Here is a 26,365-nt window from a genome sequence, read left to right as displayed (position 1 = left end):
AGTGGTGAGAGCATGGGGAGTCTCTTGGTTCTAGGGAATTTACTTGTATTCTTTTTTTCTTAAGAAAACTCACTTAAAGAAAGGCTTTATTTTTCCACCTTAAACACATCCAGGCTTGGTTTCAGGCTAACAGGGAAGAAGTGCAGCACTAGCGAAGCCAGTGCTTGAGCATGGCTTGGTTGCCATCTCCTTCTTCATGTCACAGGATACAAAGCTACTTCAGGATCCTTGTGTTTTCCACCTAAATGAAGGCACTTCAGAAGTACCTCGCTCCTGAACACATTTTGGGTCCTGTGAGTGAAGTCTGAACTTTGGAAAATTGTAATGGTGCTATCCTGAGATGTCTCACCAGCTTTTATTGCTGAAGAGGATTGCTGCAATATGCTTCAAGTGTAACTGCTGTGAGGTCACAGTTTCAAGTGGATGAGAGAGCGAAGAGCAAGACCCACAGACAATCTCTGAGCAGTGAGGCTTGTTGTTACTTTTTGCAGGCAAAGACAAAGAAGAATAAAAGGCAGAATTAGACTAGTCCATTTGTTAAGGCAAGGTGGCTGGTAGACTCTATGAAGTCACCCAATAAATGCTATAAATATCCATAGAGGGAAACGAACTCCCTACTAGGCAACTGTAAAGCAAACCACAGGATATTTTTGAAGCTGCCATCCAAAAATACAAAGAAAAGTGTGACAAGCCTACTTAAAAGCCAAAAATGGAACAGATGAGCACTTCATCTCTGCTGTGATTTAGGGCTCCAGCGGCAGGTCCTCCCACTGAAGCCTCCTTGAAAAAGCGCTTTGCCCAGACTTTGTGGAAGTTCACAAATTCTTCTGTGGTCAGCAGCATCTTCATGCTTGATTGAAAGAGAAAACAAGGACTGATGTCCCAATACTCAGTGGAACTTCTGGCAACACTGGAGATCAGATTCAGTGTTTCTGACTGCTTCGTGCTCCCTAGCAATGCAAAGCAGCTGTAAAGCACTTTTAGTCAGCTGCTCAACGCAGAGTTACAGCTGCTTTGCATCAGTGGACCGGTACAGAGCAGCCAGAGCACGTCTGTGTTTGGTGTTTGCATATAGCTTTTTCTACAAGGCAATTCACCTGGCATGCATGCACCAAAAACATATGCAGCAGTCTTACTGGGATCTGGAGAAAGTATATAGGTGAATGAGAGCTCTGATGGTGCGATCAAGTCATAGCCTAATTGCAGGCTAGGCCTTCTTTGACAGCTGTGGGGTTTGTACAGAATTCTGAAGTTTATCTTCTATCCTATTGCATCTATTCAGTTTGAGCAGTAATATGCTTATGGTGTGCACCATGTGGTGCACTATTTATATTTTGCATCATAAAACTTTTGTGCCTTTTCCCATTTTTTCCACGATTTCCAGTATTTGCATTCAACCCACCAAGGCAATAGCGTGCATTTTTAGGCACGCTCCTCAAGTGCACATTAGGCTGCCCCACAGCTGCATTGCCAGGGTGCCTGGTGCCCTTCTGGGGGCTCCTGTAGTGCCCGATGGGAGCCGGGGGAACTCTGGCAGCGGAGGCCGGGACAGGCTCCCCATTTTTCACCGGTGTAAAGGGCTCTCGGTTGCTGGCTGTGCTGCCCCGGGCCTGTGCATAGCCCCCCGCCCCGGTTTCACAGCGCTACCTCCCCAGCCCTGGGCACAGCACCCCCGCCGCGGTGCTGGCGAGCTCCGATGCCCCAGCCCCGCGTTGGAGGGCAGCTGATGGTAACTGGGAGGGGGGCAGAGCCCCGGTCCCCTGCGGCCCGCCACCGCGGGGCGACGCGTGGCTCCGGCGGGTCCCGGGGGGCGGTGGATGCTGCGGTGCCGTCCCGGTGGGGTTCCGCTCCCAGTCTGCGGCGGAGGGGCTTTCACAGCTGCTTTTTTCTTCTTCCTTTTTTCTCTTTTTTCCTCTCCCCTCAAATCCGTCCATCTTTTCTTAAAAAGAAAAAAAACCCAAAACAAAACAAAAAAACCCCACAACTTTTTTCTTTTATACTTTTTCTCCTCCCCCTTGCAAGACCCACGCCGTGGAAAGACGGGGTGGTGGAGGAGGGAGAAACCCCTCCCCTTCCCCTCCCCCGTGGCTCCTTCCTCGGAAAAGAACCACTTGGGGGGTTTCCTCCCCTCCTCTCCGCCCCCCGCCGCTCCGCTCCTCTCCGCTGCTCTCCCCGGAGTCGAAGCCGCCGCGACGGCGCCCGCCTGCCCCGCGGCCGAGAGGGCCCGGCGGGCAGCCGCGCCGCCTCCGGTAAGCCGCGCACCGGCCCCTTTGTCAGTGGAGGGGCCGGGGGGGGGGATGCGGAGCGCGGCGGCGCCGGGCGGTGGGAGCGGGGCCGCCTCAGTTTCGCTTCGGGGCGGGAGGGCGGCGGGGGCAGGGCCGGGCAGCGCCACTGTCGCCCCGGCACTGAGCGCTCGCTCGCACCGGCGGCAGTGCCGCCCGCCCGCCTGCGGCCCCGGAGGCGCCGAGAGTAAGTTGTGCGGCGGTAACTGAAACTGGCCGTTCTGGGGGTGGGGGTGTTCTCTGCCTGACCGCTCCGGCCCCCCGTGGCTTCTCAGGGCGGGCGCCGGGGGTGCAGCCCGCGGCCGGTCTGGCTCCGGGCGGCGCTGGGGCTGTTGGCTGGGGAAGAGGCGGCGTGCGGGGCTTGGGGTGCTTTCCCCGGCGGGGCTCAGGGGAGGACCTGGGGTGCTGCCACTCACCGGCCGGCCCTGAAGGGAGCCGTGTGCTGGGGTGGGGTGGCGGTGGGGTGCTGGGAGCAGCCCGGGAGGCTCCGTGGAGCTTGGGGCTCGTCCTGGCGTCAAGGTGTTCTCCGCAGCATCAGAGCAGGGAGACGCTTGTTTTAAAGTGAAACCGGTAACTTCTGTCTCAGATGGGTCTGCGGGGAAGCAGCCGCACGGGTCCGGGGAGCGGGTAATAACTTGGTTTTCACGTTGCTTCTTCCCCCTCACATAAACCACGGGAGAAGCGGCGCGCAGGGTGTTCCGCTGAGTTGTAGCTGGAAAAGCAAGCTGCCGGCCAGGGGCCAGGATGGACGGCGTGCCAGGGGAACGGGGTAACCGTGAACCGGGAGCGTGTGTGCCCGTAGGGGTTGCCCTTGAAAGGCAGGGGAACTTGCCATCCTCCAGACCCAGCACAGTCAGAACGCAGCCGCACACCTGCCTTTTCGCAGAAGATCGGTGCCGCGCGCCCATGAAAAGCCTTGTCGGCAAAGGTTATCGCTAAAACCTCCTTCTTCGTGCAGTCTGAGTCATGGTGCTCACAGCCATGTAGGGTCTGCTACTCACTTTTTCCCACAAACACATGCGCTTTTACTGAGAATTTTGGAATAGTTACCACCTAAAACTTCAGCTCATGCTACTCTTACAATCTTTTTTTTTTTTCTTTCCTTTTTTAAAAAAATCAGATTAAGTGTGTATTCCTTCCTGCTCAATAGAAGCTTGGAAACAGGATCTGGGATGAACCCTGGAGGTAACTGAGAGGAGCTCAAGAATGTTGAATTGATGTCCCTGGCATTTTTCTTCCCCTGCGTGGATGAAGGAGGGGGATGTGGCTTGACTATTGTTCTGGAAAGTTGAGGGTAAAGAGTATTGTTAGCAAGCTGCTATTTAGGACTATGTGGTCCAGACAGTGCTGTTTGCTAGTTCTAGTCCTTGCAACTCTCAGAGAACTTAAAAGGAAAAACCCAGTCACATGTTGAGCATGCTCAACTCTAAAATGGAGCGGGATCAGAAGTAACTAGTTTCCTGATGTTTCATTCTCTAATAACTGTGCCCTTAGGAGGGTATGCAGGCATATCTTCTTTCTCCAAACAATCGTAGCTGCAGTTCAGATGCTGCGTGAATGTCAAATAGCCCATTCAGACACAGCAGGGCTATAGTCACGTGCTTAAAAATTATGCACATGCACAGAAGTTTGTTGGACTGAGGCTCCATTATCACATAATGTTGGTCTTGGTTGAATCAAGTTACCACAAGATGTGGCCAGTTGCAGCAGATGAAGCTAATCTTTGTTGCTGTGTTCGTGACCGATTCTGCTGGGTATGTGATTTAAAAAGTAGTTGTTGAAGTATGGGTTCTTGTCCCCTCCAAAGTAGAAGGCTCTTGGGCACAAACCCGCAGGATTACTGGGATGCCAACCTCCCACTCAGGTTCCCATCTTTTCCTGAGCTAGGCTGGCAGCTGGGCCTTTGTTATTTCTGTGCTCCTTGTTATCGCTTGATATGTCATACATCCTTCAGTAACCTGGCTTGCTTAAATGTAGTGGCATTGAGAGGCAGCACAGGGCTTTTGTTTAAAGCTTCATTGGAACGCACAGGTAAACTGTGCTTGGGTCCCACAAAGCAGGCTTAGGGGAGTGCCAGGGAAAGGCTGAGCTTCTGCACATCCTCCCAGGTGTGTGTCCCTGCTACTGCCATGCCTGCTCAGAGAGGGCCAAATTCAGTTTCCAGATGGCAGCTTCAAACACGCAGCCAGTGCCTCTTACCCTCAATCCAACTGGGATTTCTGTGAAGTTGGTGGTCAGTTTGCGCAAGTATAGAGCTGGAGTTGGGTGGGGTAAATTCTTAGTTGCTGTCACTAATACTGTGGTTGCATTGCTCAGAAACAAAGGAGAAAATGTGCCTTTGGAGCTGTGTTTCCTCCCTTGCTCCTCTTTCTCTCTGTCCCCACTGGGGACCTTTTGCTCTTTCCTCCTGAGTCTTTCCCTGTAGCTCCTCACCACCCCCATCTCCCCTTACCCACCCACAGGCTTCTGTCTTCTGGTTTCTCCTACCTTAGTTCGGTCAGCAATAAACAGATAGTGCCAATACTTAAATATGACATCATTTGGGTCGAGTTGACGCTGTGGTTAGATTAATAAAAGCTGTGGGGAGGTGGTGCGTTCCTGAGCCGTTACTCCAGGCTGCTGCAGAACTCGGCTACTGGTGCTTGCTGAAAGCTCGCAAGCTGGGAGGAGTGGGCACCTGCATATCTTTCTGTAAATGAAAATGTTGATGGTACAAGAGCTGAGTATGCCATACAGGGGTGATACTGAGTAAAGGTATTAAGTGTGTGTTCGTTAGGAGGCATCATATATTTATTTAAAATAACGCAACTAAATGCTACATTAATTAGACCCTTGATTACATGTAAGTAGAGGCAGAAGAGGGGCATGATATCAATTTACCCCCTTCTATCCTGTCTGTCTACTTCACTACTGCCTGCTCTTCTGGTTTGCATTTGTGCATATCCTGCAGCTTTCTGCCTCGGTAAGGTATTTAGTAGCTCACCATTTTGCTGAAATCGGTCTCAGACCCTTAAAAAAACACAAATGCAGTGGTGTTTGATGTTGCAGGATTTGGTGGCTTTGTGTTAGCGAGTGGTCAGAATGACTTGAGTAAAATTCATTTCCCCTCCCTGACCAAGTGCAAGATTTCAAGTAAAGATTTAGAAGTGAGAGGTATAGAAAGTCCTACTTTAAAAACTTCTGGGAATCTGCTTCTGTCCAATAGGTATTTAATAGTATAAAAATGTTACATTCAGTTTTAGTACAATTGCTAAATGCTGGTTTTGTGTTGTCTTCGAAGACTTTAGAGCTGCCCCCCTTATTTTTGTCCTCTTCAGTGGAGAAATGAAAAGGCCTGTGTGCACTTCACAGGAAATGAGTGTCTGATACAGGCTTGCAGGCTGCACATTTCCAAGAACTGCTCTCAAGGTATTTTGATAATGCGCATTCTCTCTGCCTTCTCCCTTCCTGCTCCCCATGTGCTTTCTGTGCTTCTTGTTCGCGGACACATGCAAAGTATGAGGGAAAGAATTAACGGTGCCAATATTAAGTTTGCAAATAAGCTGCTGTAGCTTTACATTGGAGCCGCGGCTGGCAAAATTGGGTTAAGCTGGCAGCATTCAGTTGCCTTTGTTGCAGAGAGATTTTGTCCTCCCCCTCACTCCCTGCAAATGCTGAAGAAAAATTTTGACTTCAGATTGTGACTTGTGCAGCAAGGGGGATTTTTGCGTGTGTGTGTGATTCTGCAGTTCAGAAACAGTTTGGAACAGCTTTTGTACTTCCTCGGTAGCAAACTTTGTTTGGAAACTTAGGTTAAGGCTGTCAGGGAAGAAAGTAAGTGTGGTTGTTAGCAGTTGGAGAATGTCAAAGATCTCCATTCCTGTTCCTGCAATCTGGACTGTGTAGCTGGGCTTCTCTGCAGCTTGCTGAAGGTGCCTTGCTGAGAGGGGTTTGGCTTAGGTTTGCCTGGGCCAGCACACTGGTGGTGATGTGCCCAGATGCCTGCAGGAGTGGTTTGATTATGCTTTTTGATAGACCAGCAATGTTGCTGTTTGTCTGCATTTGATTTCTTGTTTTCTGGTGAGACTTTAGGAATGTTGAGGGGAGGAAGCTGGAAGTGGAGAAACATTCTGCAATCCCCCCTGCTAGAAGTTATATTCATCCCCCAAGGCCTAGCTAAGTGACATGATGGACAAAGAGCCCCACTCAAGGGGATGCTGAACCAGAGGGAGTGTCTCTTTCTAACATCACTGCCACAGCCGTTTCTGATTCTGAGCAGCTTTAGCAGTAATCTCTGAAATTTGCCATCTGTGCAGGATGCACACCAGTATTCAAGTCAGCACATCCAAGTGATAGGTGCTGTTCTTTTTAGTCGTTCAAAAATGAGGGAAAAACAGGCTGAGCTGCTTTAACTACTCTGCAGCAGGAATAGTTGATTCTTTATAGTGACTTTGTATACCCTTGTTTACTTCTTCAGTTTTGCACAGCTGAAGGACCTTTATGCCTTGTGCTGGGCTCCTCTTAGTCTTTTTTTAAAGTTTGAATGGTTAAAAGGTGGCTTAAAAAGGTGATGCTAAAAACCCCAGCCCTTTGCTGCTGGATTCCTCTGCCGAAGGTCTGCTAAAGCATAGCATGGTGGGTGCTTTACAGAAACAAAGCAGAGGCATTTGAGAGAGAAATGAGACTCCTCAGATGAGCTCTCTCACTTTCCCCAGCAGCAGCATTTTAATGTTTATGTGATTGGAGTTTTTCCTTTTATGAGTTTTAAAATTAGTTACTTTTCAATCTCAGTCACCTTTGAACTTCCTCTCTTGCAGTTTTATGAAAGAGTATATAAAAAGAATGGCCTGATTGTCATGTATTTTTCTATTGCATCTACTTGTATCCATCTGCCCTCTAAACTGAGCATGAAGTTTCTCCAGTCTCTTTCTGTCTGAACACTTAAATGTGACTTCTCATCACCCATCTTTAGGCCTGTCCCCTTTGTTTCAGCTCTATCTGTTATTATTTAATGTGACTGGAACTGAACGTATTATCTCAGGTGGTGACATTACTGTTACATTCCCACCCATCCATTTTGCAACCTCGTGCTGGTGTTTGCTTCTTGGTTTTTAATGACTGCTTTTGCATTCAGAGCCAGAGCTTTTGTTAATGAGCCCTCAGCACGGTTACTCGGCTCATTGGTTAGCTGTGCCACTTAATTTATCGCTCTTCGAAATACAGACCCAGTTTGTTTTCCAATTCTGCATGCTTGCATTTGTCAGGACAGAGTCTTGCCTGAACTCCTGGTGCTTGCCAGCCTGCCAAATTTTGAGTGACCTTTGACTTCTCTGGCCTGCAGAGAGTGAAGTGATTCTTGTCACTGTTTGCCCTCGGAAGGCGATGGAGGGGCCTCATTGCTTTTCCAGCTGGCTGCCTAGATCTAAGTAACATGAAGCTGGAAGCTGCCAGCTGTGGGGCGAAGTTAGAGCTCTGGTGTTGAAGGTGTTGCCAGCAATGGCAGCTTGAAGACTGGTGGAGGGGATTTCTAGAAAGGGACCTTGGTCAACACGTGTGTTTGCATGGGCAGGGGGAAGGGAGCCTCTCACACCTGAGCTGGGGGAGGCTTTGGGCTACTTGCACCCACTGGCCTGTCAAGCAGCAGGGAGGGATGTATGCTCTGCAAAGTGGGCTGAGTCGGTTCAGGGGAAGATGCAGCAGCTGGGAGGGTAGCAGACAGACGATCAGATGTGCAGGGGCTGAAACTGAAACGCCTTGGTTTTCTCAGGACACCCCTTTTCCACCTCCTGTCACCCCGGGATGTGACAGCTCCTTGTCTTGTGTCCATCTGTTTTACAGGTCCTGGAATGCTGCCGGCTGTTTACCTCCTGCACCATGTCTTGGTTTTTGACTTGCTTCTGGCATGGAGGCTTTGGGGAAGCACAAGGCATGTCCCAGCAGCTGTTGCTTCTTCAGATACCATCTTCCTGATGGGGAGCTTTGTCTGCCTCTCTCCCACAGTCAGGTAGCCATGTGGTGCTCCTGCCTTAGTAGCGCATGTCAAAAAATGTTCCTTACAACGCTTGCAGCCCTCTGACAATTGGTAGTCGCAGCTGATTTGATTAGAGAGAGCTCTTCTGTCTGCATCCGAACCAGCCATTTCCCAGTTGTTCAAAATCCATGGGGACAGTCCGCTGTGTCCAGCTGACTTTCTGCTCTAATGTCCCTTTCCCCAGACTGTTCTGCTAGAGCACCCATTTTTCCCTCTCCAGGTTAAACAATGCTAAGTACTGAGGAATGTCCTCAGCATCCTGTGTACAAAAGAAAAGAATATCTGCTTGTTCACATAGCTTTTCTGCAGTGTCCTCATCCCCCTTGCTGGTGTCCCAGTCAATTAAATGCTTTGCCCAGAGGTTTTCTGTTTTTGATAAACTGAAAATGCCATTTGTTTTCTGGTTTTTGTCTTGTTTTATCTTGGCTACCTACTGTCCTAGTTTCATGACAGCCATCCTCATTGTAAATTTGCTCCCTACTGTCAGTAATTTATATTCCTTTATATCGGCTCTGCCAGGGTTAGCTTTTCATCTTCTGAAGGATTATTGGGGTTGTAGAGAGATTTGGGCAGGGACTGTCATTTTGTAGTGTGTGTGTTTGGTGCCTCTGATCCATGGCAGATGCCCTTGCAAGCTGTTGCACCTACAGCTAATACCTGCAGCATGACCTGTGTTGTCCGCCAAGCCTGTCCTCTTAGCCAGGCAGCATCTCTGCGCCATCATTTGTGGGAGGACTGCATGGTCTATCACTTTAAGATTTCCTAAATAACCTCTCATGACTTAATTTGGTTTTCTTTTCACTTTTGACTCTCAGGACTAGTTTATTTTGCGTGTTGGAAATCCCCCATTATAAAACTTAGTTATGCTTTCTGACCCTTGCCCCTTCCTCTCAAGGCACGGTAATTGCTACTGCTGAATGGCCCCTCACATCTGAAGCTGATCCTTCGGAAGAGCCAAGGGAGGATCTCTCCCTGGTACCTCTGTGCTCTGACTTGGGCTGGTTAAGTGCCTGGGACTCTTCTCAAACATTCTAGTTCTGGTCATGGTACTGAACCAGCTGCAGACATTGCTTATTTCTTAAGAGTTAGCTGCTGCTTTGAATTCCTTTCCTGCTAAATGTGATGGTTTTGATAAGAGGCTGTGGCCATCACAGGGATGGCTGATGGCCTTTGCTTCTCAGGATTTATGAGTTTCCTCAAACAGGGTGCTGGAACAACTGAAAAAAGTCAATTTAGCTGAGAGAGGCTGGAATGGAGGAAACGTACCTATGCTGCTGGTCTGGGCATGGGGGGAGCTGGCAAGGCTGAGGAGCTGTGACTGGTGGATGCAGGGCTCCGCTCCAGCGGAGGGCGAGGATGCAGCCCTGGGCATTGCTACCCACTTCCCACTGATCTCAGCAGGGAGACAGGACAGAGCATTTCCAATGGGAGCCATGAGGGACTACTGTTGTCTTCACCTCTTTCTTCCTCCTCCTTGTGCCCTCTCCTCATTTCTTCACCCAAGCCGGGGAGAGCCCAGGTCACCTTCCTGGGGGGTGCTTCCCCACTGCCGGCAGTGGGGAGGCGGGGAAGGCAGCCCCGCAGAGGCTGTGCTCCCCAGCTGAGTGCAGCGTAGCTGTGCTGCACTGACATTCGCAGGGGTGGCTGCTCACTATGAAACTGCAAACGTCAGGAGCAACATGACCAGGCTTCCCTTGCTTACCGAAAATGCTGGTGTTAGCCAGAGGTAAGCAGCAACTTTCTTTCCTTAAGCCACGGCAGGGTAAGCTCAGCTGCAGCTTTGAAAATTAGGAGAAACCCCTACAGATTTCTTTTTTCCTAACTTTTTTTTTTTAATTCTCTTTTCCCCGGTTATGGGACGGCGGGGGAGGGAGTACTTCAGTCTCCAGTAGAAGCTGTCTTTGGCCAGAAGTCAGTTGGTAGTTTTGGTAGTTTTACTTGCTGTGGAGCAAGCCATAGTTGCTTGTGGCTACTGCACAGCGGTCTTTGAGTTCAGGGAAGCGATGTGACTTCTCTGTTACTCTGAAATGGCAGGATTACAGTTTCACGCTGGGCTATTTCTATGAGGAACAGGCTGTTTAATTTGGAATTAGTTGTTCTGAATGTGCATAGTATTTCCAAGGTGTGAGGAGGGGACCCAGAGAGCAGAATCTTTCTTCCAGCTCTTTCAGTTAGTCTAGCAAAAGCAATTGGCTTTCCTTGTAAACTGCAACCTTCCTTTTTTTTTTTTTTTTAAAGCATGTTATGCAGAAACCAAACATGCTTGCAGGCTTCCCTGCCTTGAAGAATATTTGGCGCACATTGTACTGTCTTGTGGGTTTTCTTGGGGTAAAAAAACCTTTTAGTTTGTATCAGCAACGTGTCACATTAATGCAGAAAACACATCATAGAAAATTATGGTAAGAAGTACAAAACCTAAATTGCAGATCCATAGGAAGTTATCTGTGGGTTTTGAGGTGTGTTCTCCAACCCCAGAATGTTGGGAAGGGTTTGATAAGACCAGTCCTCTTGCAAGGTGTCCAGCAGCTGGTTCCCAGAGCCCGCCTGCAGGATCCTTCTGCTCAGCATCTCTGCTGCATGGAAGCAGGAACTGTCAAAGTGTGTGTCCTGTATCAGCTTATTTTATTTTATTAAATCTTGTATACTTGAATGCTGATTGTATAGGGAAACGCAGTTTTGAGGTATGCATGTGGGGTGCAGGGTTTTTTCTTTTTTACATATATCCCCTCATATGTCAGACATAATGGCAGCCTCACATGAAACTCTTATTTATAGCCATGGCATAAAAGATAGAGGGTACTGCAATGTCTCCTAAGCCTGCTTTGTGCTGGAGAAATTGGCTGTGATTAACATTAGTCCTCTTCACTAAGCTGTGCCACATTCCTCGCCTAACCACAGCTCCCTCTGTGCTCTTTGGCACATGTCTGTCTGTGCGTCTCCTGCCTTTCCCTTCCCCCTCTGCAAGCTCTTTCTGGATCAGCCCTGGTCACCTTGGCCGTGGTAGGGTGCTTGTGACAAGAGGCATTGGTGTGACCATGCACCATAGCAGTGACAGCTGCTGCCAGCGCGTGGCAGATGGTGGCGGCTGTGGGAACCAGGCTGGCCCACCATTAAAACACAACACTGCATGCTTGGCTTTTACCAGGGAGGTTTCTTTCAGTTGTTTGCTTGAACTTTGCTTTGAAACATCCTCTCCAGCCACAAATCAGTAGGCAGCGCATTTCTGTGGGATGCAGACGTGCAAACAAGAGATGTCTGCTCTAGCTCTGCTGCCTGGAACGGCGACGCTGTGCTGCTGCAAGGGCTTGCAGGGTACCGCAGGGAGAGCTTTTCCAAATTATTCTACCCTCCATCTAACTGCTCTGGGAACTGCAGGGTTGATAATGGGGAGATGTCAAAGCAATTGGAGCGGGTAGGTAGTTAGGGATAGACCCACAGTTCTGCTAGCTGCCAGTTAATGTGGCTTGTGGGGTGTGTGCCTGGTCTGGGCTCCGCTGCAGGGGATGCAGAGAAGTGATGTTAAGTAATGTAGTATAGGTATAAGTGAAGCCTTACAGGGACTGCCTCTGAAAGGCATGCAGAAGGCTGGGTTTGGTTTCTTCAGCTTGCTGATGGATCCACTGACAGACACGTAATTGCACACGTGCTGGCGTGCTGCTCTACCAGGTCAGGGGCTTGTTTTCCGTCTGTGATGTGACAAAGGAAAGCCATGAGAGCTAGGGAAGCAGGGCAGAAAAGCGCAGCCAGAATGGACTGGGTCACTGTAATAACTTAGCAGTGAATGGCTTCCTCTGTGGTTTCAGATAAGATACTCTGAATGTTGTGTGTTGCCGAGTTTGCTGTTCTGAATCCTTAAGCTTATTCCTATTGCCATCGTCTCTTAACGTTTGGGTTTTATGCTTCCTGCTTCCAGAAGATGATGGCAACTTTATGGTCTTTGCATTTGTCCTTAGGCCATTTGAGAACTGTCTGGACCTAATAAGCTCATGGCTTTATAAGTAGCAATAATAATAATAATAACAACAACAATAACCTGTTGTCTGTGTTGCTCTCTGAAGTGCTGTATACATGCTTCTACAATAATACAGGTCAAAGAGTTTGAGACAGACAACCTGTTCCCAGATCTGTTGTATTTTAGATCCACGTTAGGGTGAAATAATGGACTTAGTCACCTGTTTGATGGACATCCCTTTCTTTTCAAAGGATGGATCTGCTCTTAAGTAAAGCTTTGCAAAAACTGGGAAGTGCCGCATCGGAGCTCTTGAATTTGGACCACTTCCAGGCCTGACTTCCAGAAACTCATCCCTATGGGTGGTAAATGTAAAGAGGTAAGCTCTTTCTAGTGTCTTGGAGGAAGAGTGCAAGAACGCATTGTAGTTGAGTACTTGAGGCTGCTGTTGAACGTGCCAGACCTGTCAAGCCCCAGGGTGCAGGGCTGGCTTGGCTGACACCAGAGGCTGCATACAGTCCCCTGGTTTACTAGAATTGTCTCCTTACATGAAGTACACTGCCTTGCCTGTGTAGTGAGCAAGGAGGAAAGCAGAATGCCCTGTGTCAAGAGCACTTACTTGGAAAAGCTCTTGAACTTGCAGTAAATCAGGAGGTCTGGAGAAACTTATCCAGCCTTTTAATTAGCGGGACGCTGGCTTTTTAGGGTGTGTTGCTTTGGCTGCAAGCACTGTTCTGACTGTCTTATAGTAGGGAGGTAGTGACATGTTTGGGCATTGGGGTTTTTGGGGCTTTTTTGGAGTGGGGGGAGGGAAAGTAAATCGTGGTGTGGCAAATCAGAAGCAGAAGTAATTTGTATGTGTATTTCATTACACATTTTCATTCACCCATGGGCTGGCTTATTCCTAATCCTGAGAGTCTGCTCATCCTCCTTGACGTGGGAGGCCATGTACATGTAGGACCTCTTGACCCATTAAAAGTGAACCTTAAAGGTAATATCAGGAAGCGCTTCAAGAGCTAATATTAATATAACTCGTACTGTGCTGCAGGCCAGGCAGTCATCTGTTGGAAGTGGGTCACTGAAGCTAAACTAATTCACGCCGTCTGAGGCTCTGAGCCATATGTAGATTTCAAAGCAAGTGAGCAAATTGTGAGGGTGCAATTTTGCATTTACTTTGAATTTGAAGTGATGACGCAGTCTCAGTTCTTAGTTAGTCAGACTTCTAGTAGCAGTGGATTTTTCTTAAAGGACTTGGGAGAAGGACTGGAGGTTGAAAACTGGGACAAACATGTTCGGATTTTTTTTTTTTCTGTCAAATAGCATCGCAGCCTTAAACAAATTATCTATTTGTTTGTTATTTTTAAAACTAGCCTGGAAATGAAAGACAGCTGTCTGCTTCTGTTTTCCTGCTTGAATTAATTTTCCAACCTAGACCCATGACATTGGCAAAGTTTCTGTTTGGACCCAAGAGAAGTTGCTGTTTGGGAAGTGTGACTTCTGGTGGGAGCAAGTCTCTTTCTTGCTTTCCCTGAGGCTATACCTGCAGCCGTGGAGGCATCTGGCAGGAGTATGATCCTGTTTTTCTATAGTAGCTAATGTCAGAGGGCTCTATAGCTTCCTCACCCAGTAGAGAGGAGAAGAAAAGGGACAGAAATGCTGTAACTTCTTGTGGCACCTACAGTGCTGAGTTTTCAGTGGTGAAAGATGGCCCTAGTCGCTGCACGTGGTGATTCTGTTTACTTGCATTCTGCTCACTAAATCAACTTCCCCTGAGATTTATTCTGACTTGCTGAACCATCGGAGCAGCCTTCAACTGCTACATTTTTTTTAAATAGAAAATAAAAAACCTGACTTGATTAACTCCTTCCTACCCCTCCCACCTTTCTCTAAGCATGTAATTTCCCTTTCACAGTGACACGTATCTAAAGGGCAGGATCAGCAGCATTCAGCGCAGTATCAAGGACATTAGCAGCTTGTGGACTGCAAATCACAGGGCTAGAAACTGAAGAAGCTTCCCAGGCTGCTCTTGGAAAGGGTGTTTATGGCTCCATGGATGGAGATGTGCCTGACAGCTACATTAATGGTATTACTGCTAAGTATTGAGAGAGATGTTAGGAGGGAAAAGATGACTGTAGGCAAAACGTTGCCAGGCAGATGCCTCCTTTCCAAAACTACCGTGCCCATGCAAGGGAAAGATGTTTGTTTGGCCATGGCTGCTCCATGTCCTCTCCCCAGGAGCAGAATAGCTCCGCATGGCCGTCCAGCTGGCACAAGCACCAAAAGGAGCACAAGGCTTTTGAATAGCTGGCAAAGTGTGCAAAGTAAGGGGAACCTCGCAAGTTGCTAAGCCTAACCTAAAGTTCTCCCTCTAGAGCAAGCCCTCCACAGGTCCCTGCATATTCCCTGGGAGGCTGCCTGCCCACTGTGAGCCCTGATGCTCCCGCAAGTTGTGAGGACTGTTGGAGACAGAGAAGCATGTCTTCCTCCACTGCAGGCTGCGTTTCAGCAGCCTGCTCTGCTCTGAGCACGGCTGCGCTGTCAGCGAGTGTGACTGGGTTAATGGAGTGTGTCAAGGGACCAAGGGCAGGGTTTGGCGGTGAGCTACTGACTTGTCAAGCCTGGGGAAGCGGTATGTAACAGCTCAGCTTCTCACAGAATGAGCCTTTGGTTTGGGGCTGTGGTTTTTATGTTTATGCATATATATATATATATACACACACACATGCAGAATATGTATTTTTTTGTATAATTGAAGTTAGTTGCTGACTTCAACACTGGGTATGAGGTGCAGGAGATGAGCAAATTTGTGAAAGTGAGGGAGGGCACTTTGAACGAAGCTCATGAGCAGAGGACGGTGACTGGGAGAAGGCAGCACTGTCTGTTGGCGGGGGGAGGCATCCCTCCAGCAGAAACAGAAGTTGGGGGGCTGCAAGGGCCAGAGCAGAACTGTTCCTCAGACATCAGCAGCGTCTGCTATCATGTTAAGTGGTCTCATTTGTGGCAGTCCCAGCCCTGAAGTTGATGATGTAACTTTCTCGAAGGGGTCTTGATCTGAGACCTTTGTGTTCTTCTGCACAGTAAAACAGGCATGTCCGGGGGTGAGGGAGTGGTTCACAGGGTTTGGTGGGATAGGCTCAGTCCCATCTTCTGCTGCTTTTAAGCCCAGTGGTCTGTCTTTTTGAACAGGATTCAGAAGGATTGGAGAGGTGTGAGGAAACCTTTCCACCTTTCACTGAATGACAAAGTAAATGATACTTTCTTGCTTTGGGAAACTTTTCCCTTTTGTTGTGAGGTGTCATTTCCCCTTGTCAGTCTCAAGGTCACTCTGAAAAGCCCCTGAGCATGCAACAGAGGGGAGTCTTGAAATACCAAGATCTGCCAGGTTCAAACCAGCCCGCTGAAGGGTGTGCTGGGGAGCCCCTAGCTGTGAATCACAGAAACCCAATGGATGCGGAGCTTTGTAAGGTGCTACCTTGTGCTGCTGGGGACCCAGCTGGAGCCCTTCCTGCACCTATATCCTTGATTGTCCCTACAGCTGGGGCTTGGTGACATGCAGTAGCTCCTTGGTACTCTTGCTGCTCTTTCTCCCTTGTGAAGTGTCTTCATTTGCCCAGTTAGAAGAAGGTACTGGGTTTGCCTCACTCTCCTTCTGTCCTACAGGCTGGATGCAAAGGAGGAAGCATGGTAAAGGCAGCATCTTTCCAGGATCCATGGGCTCTTTGAGAGATGATCAGAGGGAGGCCAGATGATTTGCACAACACGCACACCACTGTTTCTCATCCGCAAAGGCAGCATCGAAGCATTCTTCCCAGCCCTGTGCCGTCCAGCTTGCCCGATCGTTTCCGGATGTTTCGCAGCTGCGAGTGGGAGGTCCTGGAGCGGTCCCTCAACATCCTTCAGGCCAGCGACTTCTACTGGGGCCCATTGTCCGTGGGGGAGGCTCATGCCAAGCTCCAGTGTGAGCCCGTCGGCACCTACTTGGTGCGGGACAGCTCACAGGGGAACTGCTTGTTCAGCCTGAGCGTGCGGATGCCGACAGGGCCGGTCAGCCTCCGAATCTCTTTCCAAGAGGGCTATTTCCGCCTGAAGAACTGGTTTTCAGACTGCGTGGTCCAGCTGCTGGAGCTGGTGGTGGCGGGGACCCGGAACAACCCCTTGCACTTCGATGAGATGGGGGGAACCCCCCTGGTCTTCTCCGAGCCCCTGTGCCGGAGCCGCCGGCTAGTGCCCACACTGCGAGAACTGTGCTGTCGGAGCCTGCCTGCTGGCACTGCAGCGGGGGACAGAGCAGGGCTGGGGGGCTCCTCAGGGATGCGCCCCACAAAGATTGTCTCACCCGTGGGCAGAAGGGGTGGGTCAGAGGGCAGCGTCGTCCCCAGCCCCTCTCTGTCCTGGGCTGGGAGATGATGCCATGTGTCTGGGAGACAAAGGGAGGTGCTTGTTACATGGCTGTGCTGGTGGGACACACGCCATGCTGGTGGGGCTGGACTTGCTGCTGGGAGAGGAAGAGGAGGGCGGGGGGAGCATGACTTGAACCCTCTCACTGTGACAGCCGTGTCCTTGTACGTGCATAATGCATGTGGCCTTCTCCAGAGATGCCTGGGGTAAAGCCACATCTGAAGAGCAGAGATTTCCCCCCCCAAACAAGTCCTGCTCTTTGCTCCATTTATAATTTACAAGCTTGAGAAGAAGGTGAGTTGCCTGTCCTCCCAGGTCAGCCCTGTGTTTTCCTCTACCCCAAAGTGTCTAAGCTCATTTCTGCTACAAATCTGCCCTTGTGAAGTGGGGGTGGGTGAGTCCGCTCCCACAGCAGTGCAGCTTGGGCATCGGTGGGCACGACCCCAGTGCTGACTGGACACTCGTACAGCCATGGTGGAGCGAGGGTGCGTTTCGCTCCCTGCAGCATGAATGCAATGCCTGGCACTTCAGAGGCCAATGTTTGCACTAGAAGGAAACCATTGCAGCTATGTACGATACGTGCAGCTTCACTGGCTTTTGCATTGCTTTCTTTGAACAGATTTTTGGGAGTGCAGATGAGTTATGTTATACTAACTAAGGGCATGGTATTCCTGCAGAGGTAACCCTCGACTGGAGAACTGGGTCTGCCCTGGGAGGGTGTGAAGAGATGGGATCTAGCACCCTTTCTTATGCTCATCTGATAGTATGCTGCTGCCACCTATAGAGCGTAAAAAGATGTTTTGGTTTTGCCTCAAAAAAGGCAAAGAATTTTTTATATGAGACTTTTTAAAATGTTAATAAACATGGTTTTATACTTATTTTTTACAGTCAATGAATACATAGCAGTATTTTCATTCCCTTGCAGTGTTAGAAACCCGATTAGTTTAGTGCTGAGACATGGCAATCAAACTGAAACGGAACAAGTAAATGTCTTATAAAGACCAAAAGCAGAACATAAATGAATCGACCTAGCTGGGAACAATAAATCTAATTCATCTTACAGTGTAATCCAGTAAAGAATTTTCTAAACAGAAGGTAGTTCTAAAAATGTATGGGTGAGATTTTCAGAATTATTTTTAGTACCCTATAATTTGTACTGAGTGTTTGAAAGAAATGAGTAATTGAAGATCCTAGAAAAGGGCACAGCATCAATGAACTCGAACTGGTGAGGATGAGTAAGGTGAGAGGAACAGAGTTGACGTAAATAGGGCTATGGTTCATTTCAGGGGTGCCGGCAGGTATGATGTCTTAAAAATAAGTGACTGAAAACAGCTCCATGAAAGGAGAAATTCAGATACTGTAAAATTTGAGCCAAACCATTTTGCATGCAGCCAAGCATCCATAGTCAGGCAGGCAGCCTGCTAAGCTCATGCTGGTTTTCCCCTTCAGACCTGTACGGGGAAAAAACTGCATGGGGGGAGAGATTACTCTGAATTTGCTCTTTTGGCTTCAGGTACCTTATCTGAGGAACCAAAGCATGCGGTCAGCACAGGGAGAGAGACACAGGGTGTGATTCATCACAGGAGCCTCACTCAGACACTCTGAATTATTCTCTGGAGGGTCTTGTCACTCTGCTGATGGCAAGGTGCCTGGCCTCCTATCTCGGGGCACTGGCTTATGAACCAAGGTAGTTGAGTAAGTGACAGAGAAGCGGCCATCTTCTTGCTGCCTGCTCCTCTTGGTCTCAGGGAGGCCAGGGGCAGCTCAGTGGCCCTGCAGCTCCTGCAGCTCTCAGCCCGGTGCAAAAACGTGAGCTGGGATTGTTCACTATCACAGGGTTCACGTGCACAGTGGCAGCTGACGCGGGTATGATGTTGCTTGCCACCAGATCTGTAATCTTGTGTAGAGCCAGGGCAAAAAGCTAAGCAGGTAATTGCATCCATCATTGTCACTGGGTCCATTAGAGGTGGTGAATTGGAGGCCTCAGATGCCCAAGTCAGGCTGTAGTGCACTGGGTGAGGGCTGGGGTGTCCTGCGTTACCCCAAGCAGTATCATGAGAGGGGCTGGGGTTCAGCCCACCCTGAGAGTTTAGTCCCGTGCATCCCCTGCTCAAACACACACCCTGTTGCTCAGGGTTATTGGTATCTCCAGTTCCTGAAGCAGCCCTATCCAAGTAACGTAACCCATGCAAGGACTAGGGATCTTGGCAGACAGCAAAGCCAAATCCTTCCGTAGGCTGCCTGGCAGCAAAGGCCAGCAGCATCCAGGGATGCATTAACAGGAACACTGCCAGCAGATGAGGAGTGATCACCTCCCTATACTCACCATTCCTTAGACCCCAGTTAGAATATTGCATCCCATTTTGGGCTCTGTGGTGCAACGAAAATGTAATAAATTAGAGTGAGATTGGGAGGGGGGTGACCCCAAGAAGCTCAGGGGGCTGGAGCACTTGCCCTGCAAGGAGAGGCTGAGGGAGCTGGGCTTGTTCAGCCCAGAGAGGAGATGGCATCAGAGGGACTTAACAGGAGTCTGCCTCTACCTACAAGGACGTCAGCAAGGAGCCAGGCTCACCACAGTTGGGAGAACGAGACGTGGCAGACAGGGGAAACGAGTCCTGGCTGGCTGTGAGGAGACCCTTTTTCCCACGAGGGTAGTTTGGATGGGAGGTAGGTTGCCTGGAGAGGCTGGGTGGTCTCCCCACTTGGAATTTTTCAAGACCCAAAAGGGTCAAGCCTGGAGCAACCTGTGTGACCTTGGAGCTGTTCCAGGCTGGACTGGAGGGGACCTCCTCGGGTCCCTTCCCCTGGATATCTCTGTGGTTCTGTGTTTTCATGGGGCAGGGAGGGGGGACTGGCCATAGAGGAGGTGGTGGGGCTGGGGGTGGTGCGTGTGCTGTTGCTGCAGGTGCTGTGGTTGGAAAACCCACCGTGGAGGGAAGGGCGAACGCTGCACTGACAGCGTGCTGCCAGGGTGCCAGGCCAGGATGGTGGCACGGTGTGCTGGTGAGGGGAAAACCTCCCATGCGGCATGGAGCGTTCCCAGGCCACACGCGCCCTGGGTGCCGCTGCTTGCTGTGGGTTTGGCCTGGTCTCGGGCACCATGCCGTTGCTCACCTTCAGTGCTCTGTGCAGAGCTCCAGCAGAGCACAGGTCTCCTGTAGTTCCTACATCTGCCCTGCCAGCATCTCGGGTGGCTCTGAGCACCTGTGTTTTGGGACTGTTCCCTGGCTCTTGGGTGAAGCCCTGCCTCGGTGGAGTCAGCTACACAGCTGCCCTCCCTCTCTGCCTGTTATGGGAAGAGTGAGGCTGGGCCTGCTGCCCCAGGCACCCTGCCTGACCCCTCCATCCTTTTCTTCCTTGGGGGTGTTGTTGCTGAGGTGCACTGGCTGCCTTCCCACCTTCCCTTCAGAAACTGAGGAGGGGGAAGGAGCAGGCTAATTTCTTCCACATTTATAACCAAGCACAGGAATGCTTCTGTTTTATGGGCACAGTTATACCTCACTGAGGGAAGAGCTTTCTAACCAGATTGCTCTGACCTGGCTGTGAACTGTTCTCATTTGGCTGAAAATGAGCATCTTGGGTTGTATGGCTGGGGGCTGCAGAAGAGCCCCGTTTGCAGCTAGGATTGTGCTTTAGGAAAATCAAAATCACACCCAGGGAGGAGGAAATAGTTTGGATTTTAATAAAGTCTACTTTATTTTATTCATTTATATAGGTCTTTTTAATTGCACAGCAAGTGCTCGTCTCCATCTTACAAGTAAGTCAGTTCCAGCAGGGCTGCAGCGAATTGATTTGAGATCTGTGGATGAAAAGCAGTGAATGACTGCCAAGCATTGTTACATTATAGAAGTGTAGAGCATATTATGGGTGAGTATCCTCATTATTCCTGAGGAGAGGTCACTTTGCAGATCAGGATTGGTGCAAGAAAGGAAACCAGTATGGGAAGAACTGGAATGTGAAAAGTGGATCAACTGTGGCAGGCGTTACAGGGTCCTCCTTTGTTTTCTGCTTGGATGTTGGAAGAGAAGCCTTTTTCTTTCAGCTCTCAAGAAAAAGATGTACAAAGCAAAGCTGTAAGAGTTTACTTCCATGGAGTAACTGCAAACAACATCCTACTGGCTTTCATTGATGAGTGGGAGATGTTCACTTAATCGCACTGCCTCTGAACTGGTCCCTCTGTCGTGTAGGAGCAGCTCCTGGTGGCCCATTTCCAAATGTTTCTTTTGGTGGCTCCTAAAGGGGCTTATAAAGAAATTACAAACTTCCTCTCAACCTCTTGAGCGCCATTTGGGGAATAGAAGAAAATTGTTTGCATTTTTATATGTTATGTTATACATTTCTCCAGCTGACTCATTTCAGTTTGTCGAGGAAACTTGTACAGCCTCGCAGATGTTTTTTTTCCAACTGTTCTTCCTAACAGCAGAAGTTGAAAAGTTTAGACCTTGCAAGAGGGGCTTCTTTTACCCGTCTGCAAAGGCCTGGATTTGGGTCCCAACATGCTGCAGGCATCCAGCAGGAAACTGCTTTTCATCTGCTCCCAACTAGCTGTCTGTTAACAGTGCTCCGGGGCCCCAGGGGTTAATTTCCCAAAATCCTTCCGTGAAGCTTGTTAATAACTTCCATATGTACCCATGTGTGTGCACAGGAGGGGCCCCACAGCCAGCAGCTCTTGTAATAATACTTGATTACCTCTGACATAAGGGTCTGTGTGCCATTGGGGATCTGCCTTGATGGATCAGGATTCACCAAAAAACACAAGTATGTGCAAAAGCATTTCAAAAAAATGTATTAACATTTGGGCACCCTCAGTGTTTGGAAATGAGCTCCTCCTAGATAGTCAAGCTTCAAAACAAAACCTTCTGTGTACACACAGCTGGGTCTCAGTTTTGCAACCCTACCCTGATGTCCCTCCAAAAATGTGTGTTCGCATCAGTCTTTGAATGTGCTAATCCCCTTAATTTACAGGAATACCTTGGTTAGGGGAATGTAACGGTTTTGTCTTGAGTTTGTTTTGCACTGATTCCTTAGACGTTTGGCGTCTGTGAAGCACTGGAGCTTTCTGCCTGCCCTGCGCTGTTGCTTGGTGCAGACACAGCTACTGAGGGCAGTGTTCAAAGAGAAAGCAGGTGTCAAAGGGAGAGGGAGATGCAGCAGAGCCGCTCTGCGACTCCTGATGCCTCCCTGCAGAGCTGCCTGGCTCTCTCTGTTGCTCCTGCTGCCTTGTGATCTGAACTGGGGCTGGCGGAGCTGGGGTTTTGATTCGGGCAAAGTAGAGTACTTCCAAATGCTTCCCGTGTAAGGGCTGGCTCGATAGACTAGGACTCTTCAGCCAGAAAAGAGATGGCTGAGGTCTGTGGCAGAGATCTGTGAAGCCTAAATGCCACGGGTTAGGTGACCAAGCAAGCGTGTTTCCTTAAAAAAACAGAGAGGCATCTGATGAAATAGCCAAGCGCAAGACCCAAAGAAACGAAAGGAAACGTTTCTTCATGTGGTGTATAACTTAAGCTGTGAAAGTCCCTGCCACAGGCCACTGGCGAGGCTGACCTCTTTGTGAGTACAAAAAGGGATTAATGGTGATTAACAGCACACCTCTGGAGGAGGAAAAGCGGCATCGGGAAATGGGGGAGAGGTGGGATCCAGGTGCAGCTTTGAGCTCTGTCCCTTGTTGGGCACGCGTCTGCTGTGGCAGGAGTGCGAGAAGAAGCCAGCCTAAGCTCAGTCTTAGGCTGAACAGCACTGGGTGCAGCCCAGGCAGCTGAGACAGTGGCTCAGCAGGGGACAGCTGTGCTGAGCTCTGGGTGTGCATGTAGCTTCTGGGCTGAGCTCCAGATGTGCATGGAGCTCCTGGGCTGAGCTCCGGGTGTGCATGGAGCTCTTGCTACCTGCGCTGGCATCTCTCAAGGCAGAGGGGTTGACTGCACGTGGCAGACCCGTACACCCACCTGTACAGTGTGTGGCTGTGTGCCCTAGCAGCGGCTTGATGGCCCCAGTGGGAGCAGCCCTTATGCACTTCCTTCCAGCTTCCATGAGCAGAAAAACTGGAACACCCATCTGATGCCTGGAGGCAAGCACCAGCACAGGCTGGGGAGAAAAACATCACCATCGTCCAAAATGAGTCAGTCTGACTTGTCAGCTGAGGGCATCAGGGGAGGCCAGCATCAAGCTGGGATGGCTGTGCCCAGCCGTACTGGTTGGCGTAAGGCTGGGGGGTCCCAGCCTGACTAACCTCATGTCAGAAGGGAGCTGCACAGCTTCGAAAAAGTGTGCAAAACACCACATAGCACTGGCAGCCTCCTACATCTGCGTTTGATTTATCCAAGTCGGGGCAAATAACAAGTATACACTTTCAAAGGAAAATTTTTTTGCTCCTGGGCTACCTGCTTTCCCAAGACACAACCCTTGCCATCAGAGCTCTCTACCTTTGAGCTGGTCCCAGATGCCATTGAAATCAATGACCAGTTTTGTTATTTCTCTCAGAAGATTTTGCATTAGCCCCCCAGACCCTTTTGTCAGGCCGATGTGAGCAAACATGGGTTTTCCACACTAAACTTAATCAAAGCAAACCCTGCTTCCACTGGCTTGTGCAACAAATCATGCTGAGGGAGTTGCTGGCATTTGGCATGATTAGCCCAAGCGCAGATGCCTTCCAGCTCATAAACAGTAGCCTAAAGGATTGGAGAGGATCACAAACAAAGCACTTACAGACAAGACAGCATTTTCAAAAGGGACTTGAGAGCTTATGTCCATTGGGGGTTTGTCTTTTAAAAATAAACCAGAAGTAAACAAATTGACAAAGACGGTTCTGAAGAATCTAAGAGAATGAAAGCAAGGAGACTGGATGTAATACTCAAAAATTGAAGTTGGGGGAAAACGTAAGGCAGAACTAATGGGTCCTTTTAAACTCCTCAACAAAATGTACCCACAGCCTTGGGGATGGGCAGGCACTGCACCCCCCACCTGTCTGTGCTGATGAGGCCAGGTGGGGTGTGGAAGGGATTCAGGAGAAGACCCTGCTCCAATTCACAGGGGGGAAGAAATCCCTTTAAAAGCAGTGAGAGCAACAGAAGAATTGGGCAACTTGTGTTTGTTAATTTTTATGGGGATTCAGTCTGAAAGGGACATTCCCTGCACTATAAGATAGTGACAAATTGCTCTGAATTTTAGCCTGAAAACAGTTCAGGTCACGTAAACCATAGTTTTTGTGTCGTGCTTTTATTATTTTTTAAAACTCATTTTTTATGACTACATTTTTAAACATGGGCTGAATTATTTTCAGTTATGTCTCTTTTCTCCTGGCCCTGGCACAGGGAAGTAGCAAGAGCCCAGCTTCACACCCAAGAGCTCCTGCAAGGGGCCAACAAAGTTCTAGGCGCTGATGGAGCTGCTCGCTCGTTTAGATGCCACAGTGAATGGGAGCTGCAGCAGCAGCTTGCCAGCGTCACTGTAACTGAGATGGCATTGCAAGTAATGCTGAGTCTGGAAAGACACGAGCATCCATCACGCCTTCCCTGATTCTGTGCATGCCAGCAACACATGCATGCAGCAGACGCCTTTGTTTAAAAGCTTCAGCCTAAAAGCAGCTATTCTGACCGCAGAGCATCTACATTAGCACAACGCATGTGCCAGTTCCTTGCCTCTAGACTTTCAGGTGCATCTAGGGTTGCTTTGGGATTCATTGACTCTCAAGCCTAAAATAATACAGGTGCAAATACAGATGTTCTAGCTAGTATCCAGCCTCTAGGTTATAACCCTCGTTCTGTGGTACTGAGTTGGGAAGGAGTGATGGTTCCTTTTATCCTTGGACTTCGATGAAGTGCTCTCCAAGGCATTGGGATGGGAGAATGGGGCAGTGGAGAACAGGAGCTGAAGATCTTTTCCTGCTCTTACAGACTGTGCAGGGAATTGGCCAGATACGAAGGCAACTCTAATGTACGTGCTGAAATACCTAAAATAAGCCATGCAAACAAACCAGTCGTATGTTATCCAGATGGGACTGTTCAAATCCAATAATAGCAGTAAAGTGCTCCCGAACTCTGCAGAGAGAGAGATTATAGAAGGATCAGGTATAATTATAGTGCCTTATTATTACCGCTCTCATCATTCTTTCTAACAAAGCTTTTCAATAGGATGAAAAAACTTCTTGCAGGAAAACATATGTGTTTGCTGGCAGTTTTTCATTCTTCCTTCCAAGGCTGTTCAGATCAGTCCCTGTAAATGGCGTTAATAAATACTGTAATGATCTTGGACTGTATTATCTTTCAGATGATACCTTCTTTAGCTTCGCTCTATGGCCTTGGCTACAGCAAACCCTTTCCCCGAAACACCTCACTGTTGCTACCACTAGTGAGAGCACCAGCAAAAATACCTCACTGTTGCTCTGATCCTTCCTTTGATACATGCCCTTCCAAGCAGGGGTAAGGAACGCCCTTAAAATATTAGTGGTTGCAAGTGGCTTGTCTATGTACTGCTCCAAAGCTGGAGGAATATGGGTGGAATCACTTAGCCAGTACTACTCTACTTTGGAGAAAGTCATAGAGGTGGAGGTAGATATTGGTAAGCTGTTCTTCCCCACCTCTGAAAACCATCAACACTTGTGAGAAAAGCCCAGGGTTATCAGAATCAGACCCTGGGAAAATGGGCTTGGGAAACACAAATCTTTGTCTGCAGGTTGGTCTTGTGGGCTGGCACCGCTGAGAGAAGGAAAGAGGCCTCCCACTATTATTGGTGATCCCTTTCCAGATCACTGCAGGTTCCTGGAAGTATTGCTGTTGGAGGAGCCTGATGGTGCGAGGGAGCTGCGCTCGCTGTGGAGGCACAGCCCCACAGCAGCTCTGTAACCCAGCACGGACTTCCCAGGCAGGGGATTTCTCACAGCAGGGAAGCCCCAGGCAGCTCTTCCACTTCTGCAGCTCTCCGGGCCTCGGAGCAACTTAGTATGGGGGAAAGCTGTGAGTGGGTATGCGGATGGTAAAACCTCTACCAACGCATCTCGTTCTTAATCTGCAGCACTGCTGTCCTCGTGGCTATGATTTGGCAAAACCCTCACACCTCTCAGCTTGGGGAGATGCCCACGCTTGTGTCAAGTGTTGGGGTGCAGGAGAACATCTCTCTCAAGCTTCATGCCTCCATTGCTCTGCTCACCTGCATGTCCCAGGCCAAGCAGGCGGAAAGGCAGTGCGGTTCAGACACAGCCAGCTTGGGGAGGATGGGCTAGGTTTGTTTCCTGGGGCTGGAGGAAGGGGCGGTTTGCTGAGATGGGTCTTTTTCTCTTTTCTCCTTCTCTCCTCTTCTCTCCCCTGAGCACCTTGGCAGAGCCTTGCTCTCAGTGCAATGAAAGTAGGGCAGAGTCTAACCACATTTCAAGCTGTCTGCGTTTTTGGATTCTGGGTAACTGTGATCTCTATCTGTTCCTAGAAAAGATTTAAACAACTTATAAACCACAGCTGGGCAGAGATAATAAAGGAAGCAGTACTGGGGTGGGGAAGGATCTCCCCGGGGTGTGCAGAGCAGGGAGAGGGGGGGCTGCGGGAGAAGCTGTGGGCCCGGCTGTAGTAGAGGGTCTCTGCATGGCTACTCAGGCGGTTGGGAGGACACAGGGGCACGGGGGCTGCCTTAGGGAAACCCCAGCAAGTATCGGTAGCTAGGTATAAAGTGTGTGTGTGTGTACATGTATATACACGCATATATATACAAAGAGCAAGTGGAGATATATATTTAGCCACAGGA

At 49.3% G+C, this 26,365-nt stretch overlaps 1 protein-coding gene across 8 annotated transcripts; it reads left to right on the top strand.

The window, feature by feature from the left end:
• The first annotated feature begins 2,103 nt into the window (after positions 1-2,103).
• LOC102051942 (suppressor of cytokine signaling 1-like) lies at positions 2,104-17,531 on the top strand. Of its 8 annotated transcripts, XM_055712404.1 has the most exons (6): positions 2,108-2,249; positions 3,403-3,467; positions 5,563-5,690; positions 8,100-8,265; positions 12,496-12,620; positions 15,902-17,531. In XM_055712404.1, exon 6 carries the CDS (start codon positions 15,968-15,970, stop codon positions 16,646-16,648), a length of 681 nt encoding a protein of 226 aa, XP_055568379.1. In that variant the 5' UTR covers positions 2,108-2,249; positions 3,403-3,467; positions 5,563-5,690; positions 8,100-8,265; positions 12,496-12,620; positions 15,902-15,967; the 3' UTR covers positions 16,649-17,531. The 8 variants fall into 8 exon arrangements, with proteins under 8 accessions (XP_055568376.1, XP_055568379.1, XP_055568380.1 ...); XM_055712405.1 differs by lacking the exon at positions 5,563-5,690; XM_055712407.1 differs by lacking the exons at positions 5,563-5,690; positions 8,100-8,265.
• The last annotated feature ends 8,834 nt before the right edge of the window (positions 17,532-26,365 follow it).

This window comes from Falco cherrug, chromosome 5 (assembly GCF_023634085.1).
Source record: "Falco cherrug isolate bFalChe1 chromosome 5, bFalChe1.pri, whole genome shotgun sequence".
NCBI classification, from domain to species: domain Eukaryota; kingdom Metazoa; phylum Chordata; class Aves; order Falconiformes; family Falconidae; genus Falco; species Falco cherrug.
Note: the sequence above shows the minus strand (reverse complement) of the source record. Positions and strands in the feature narration are given on the sequence as shown.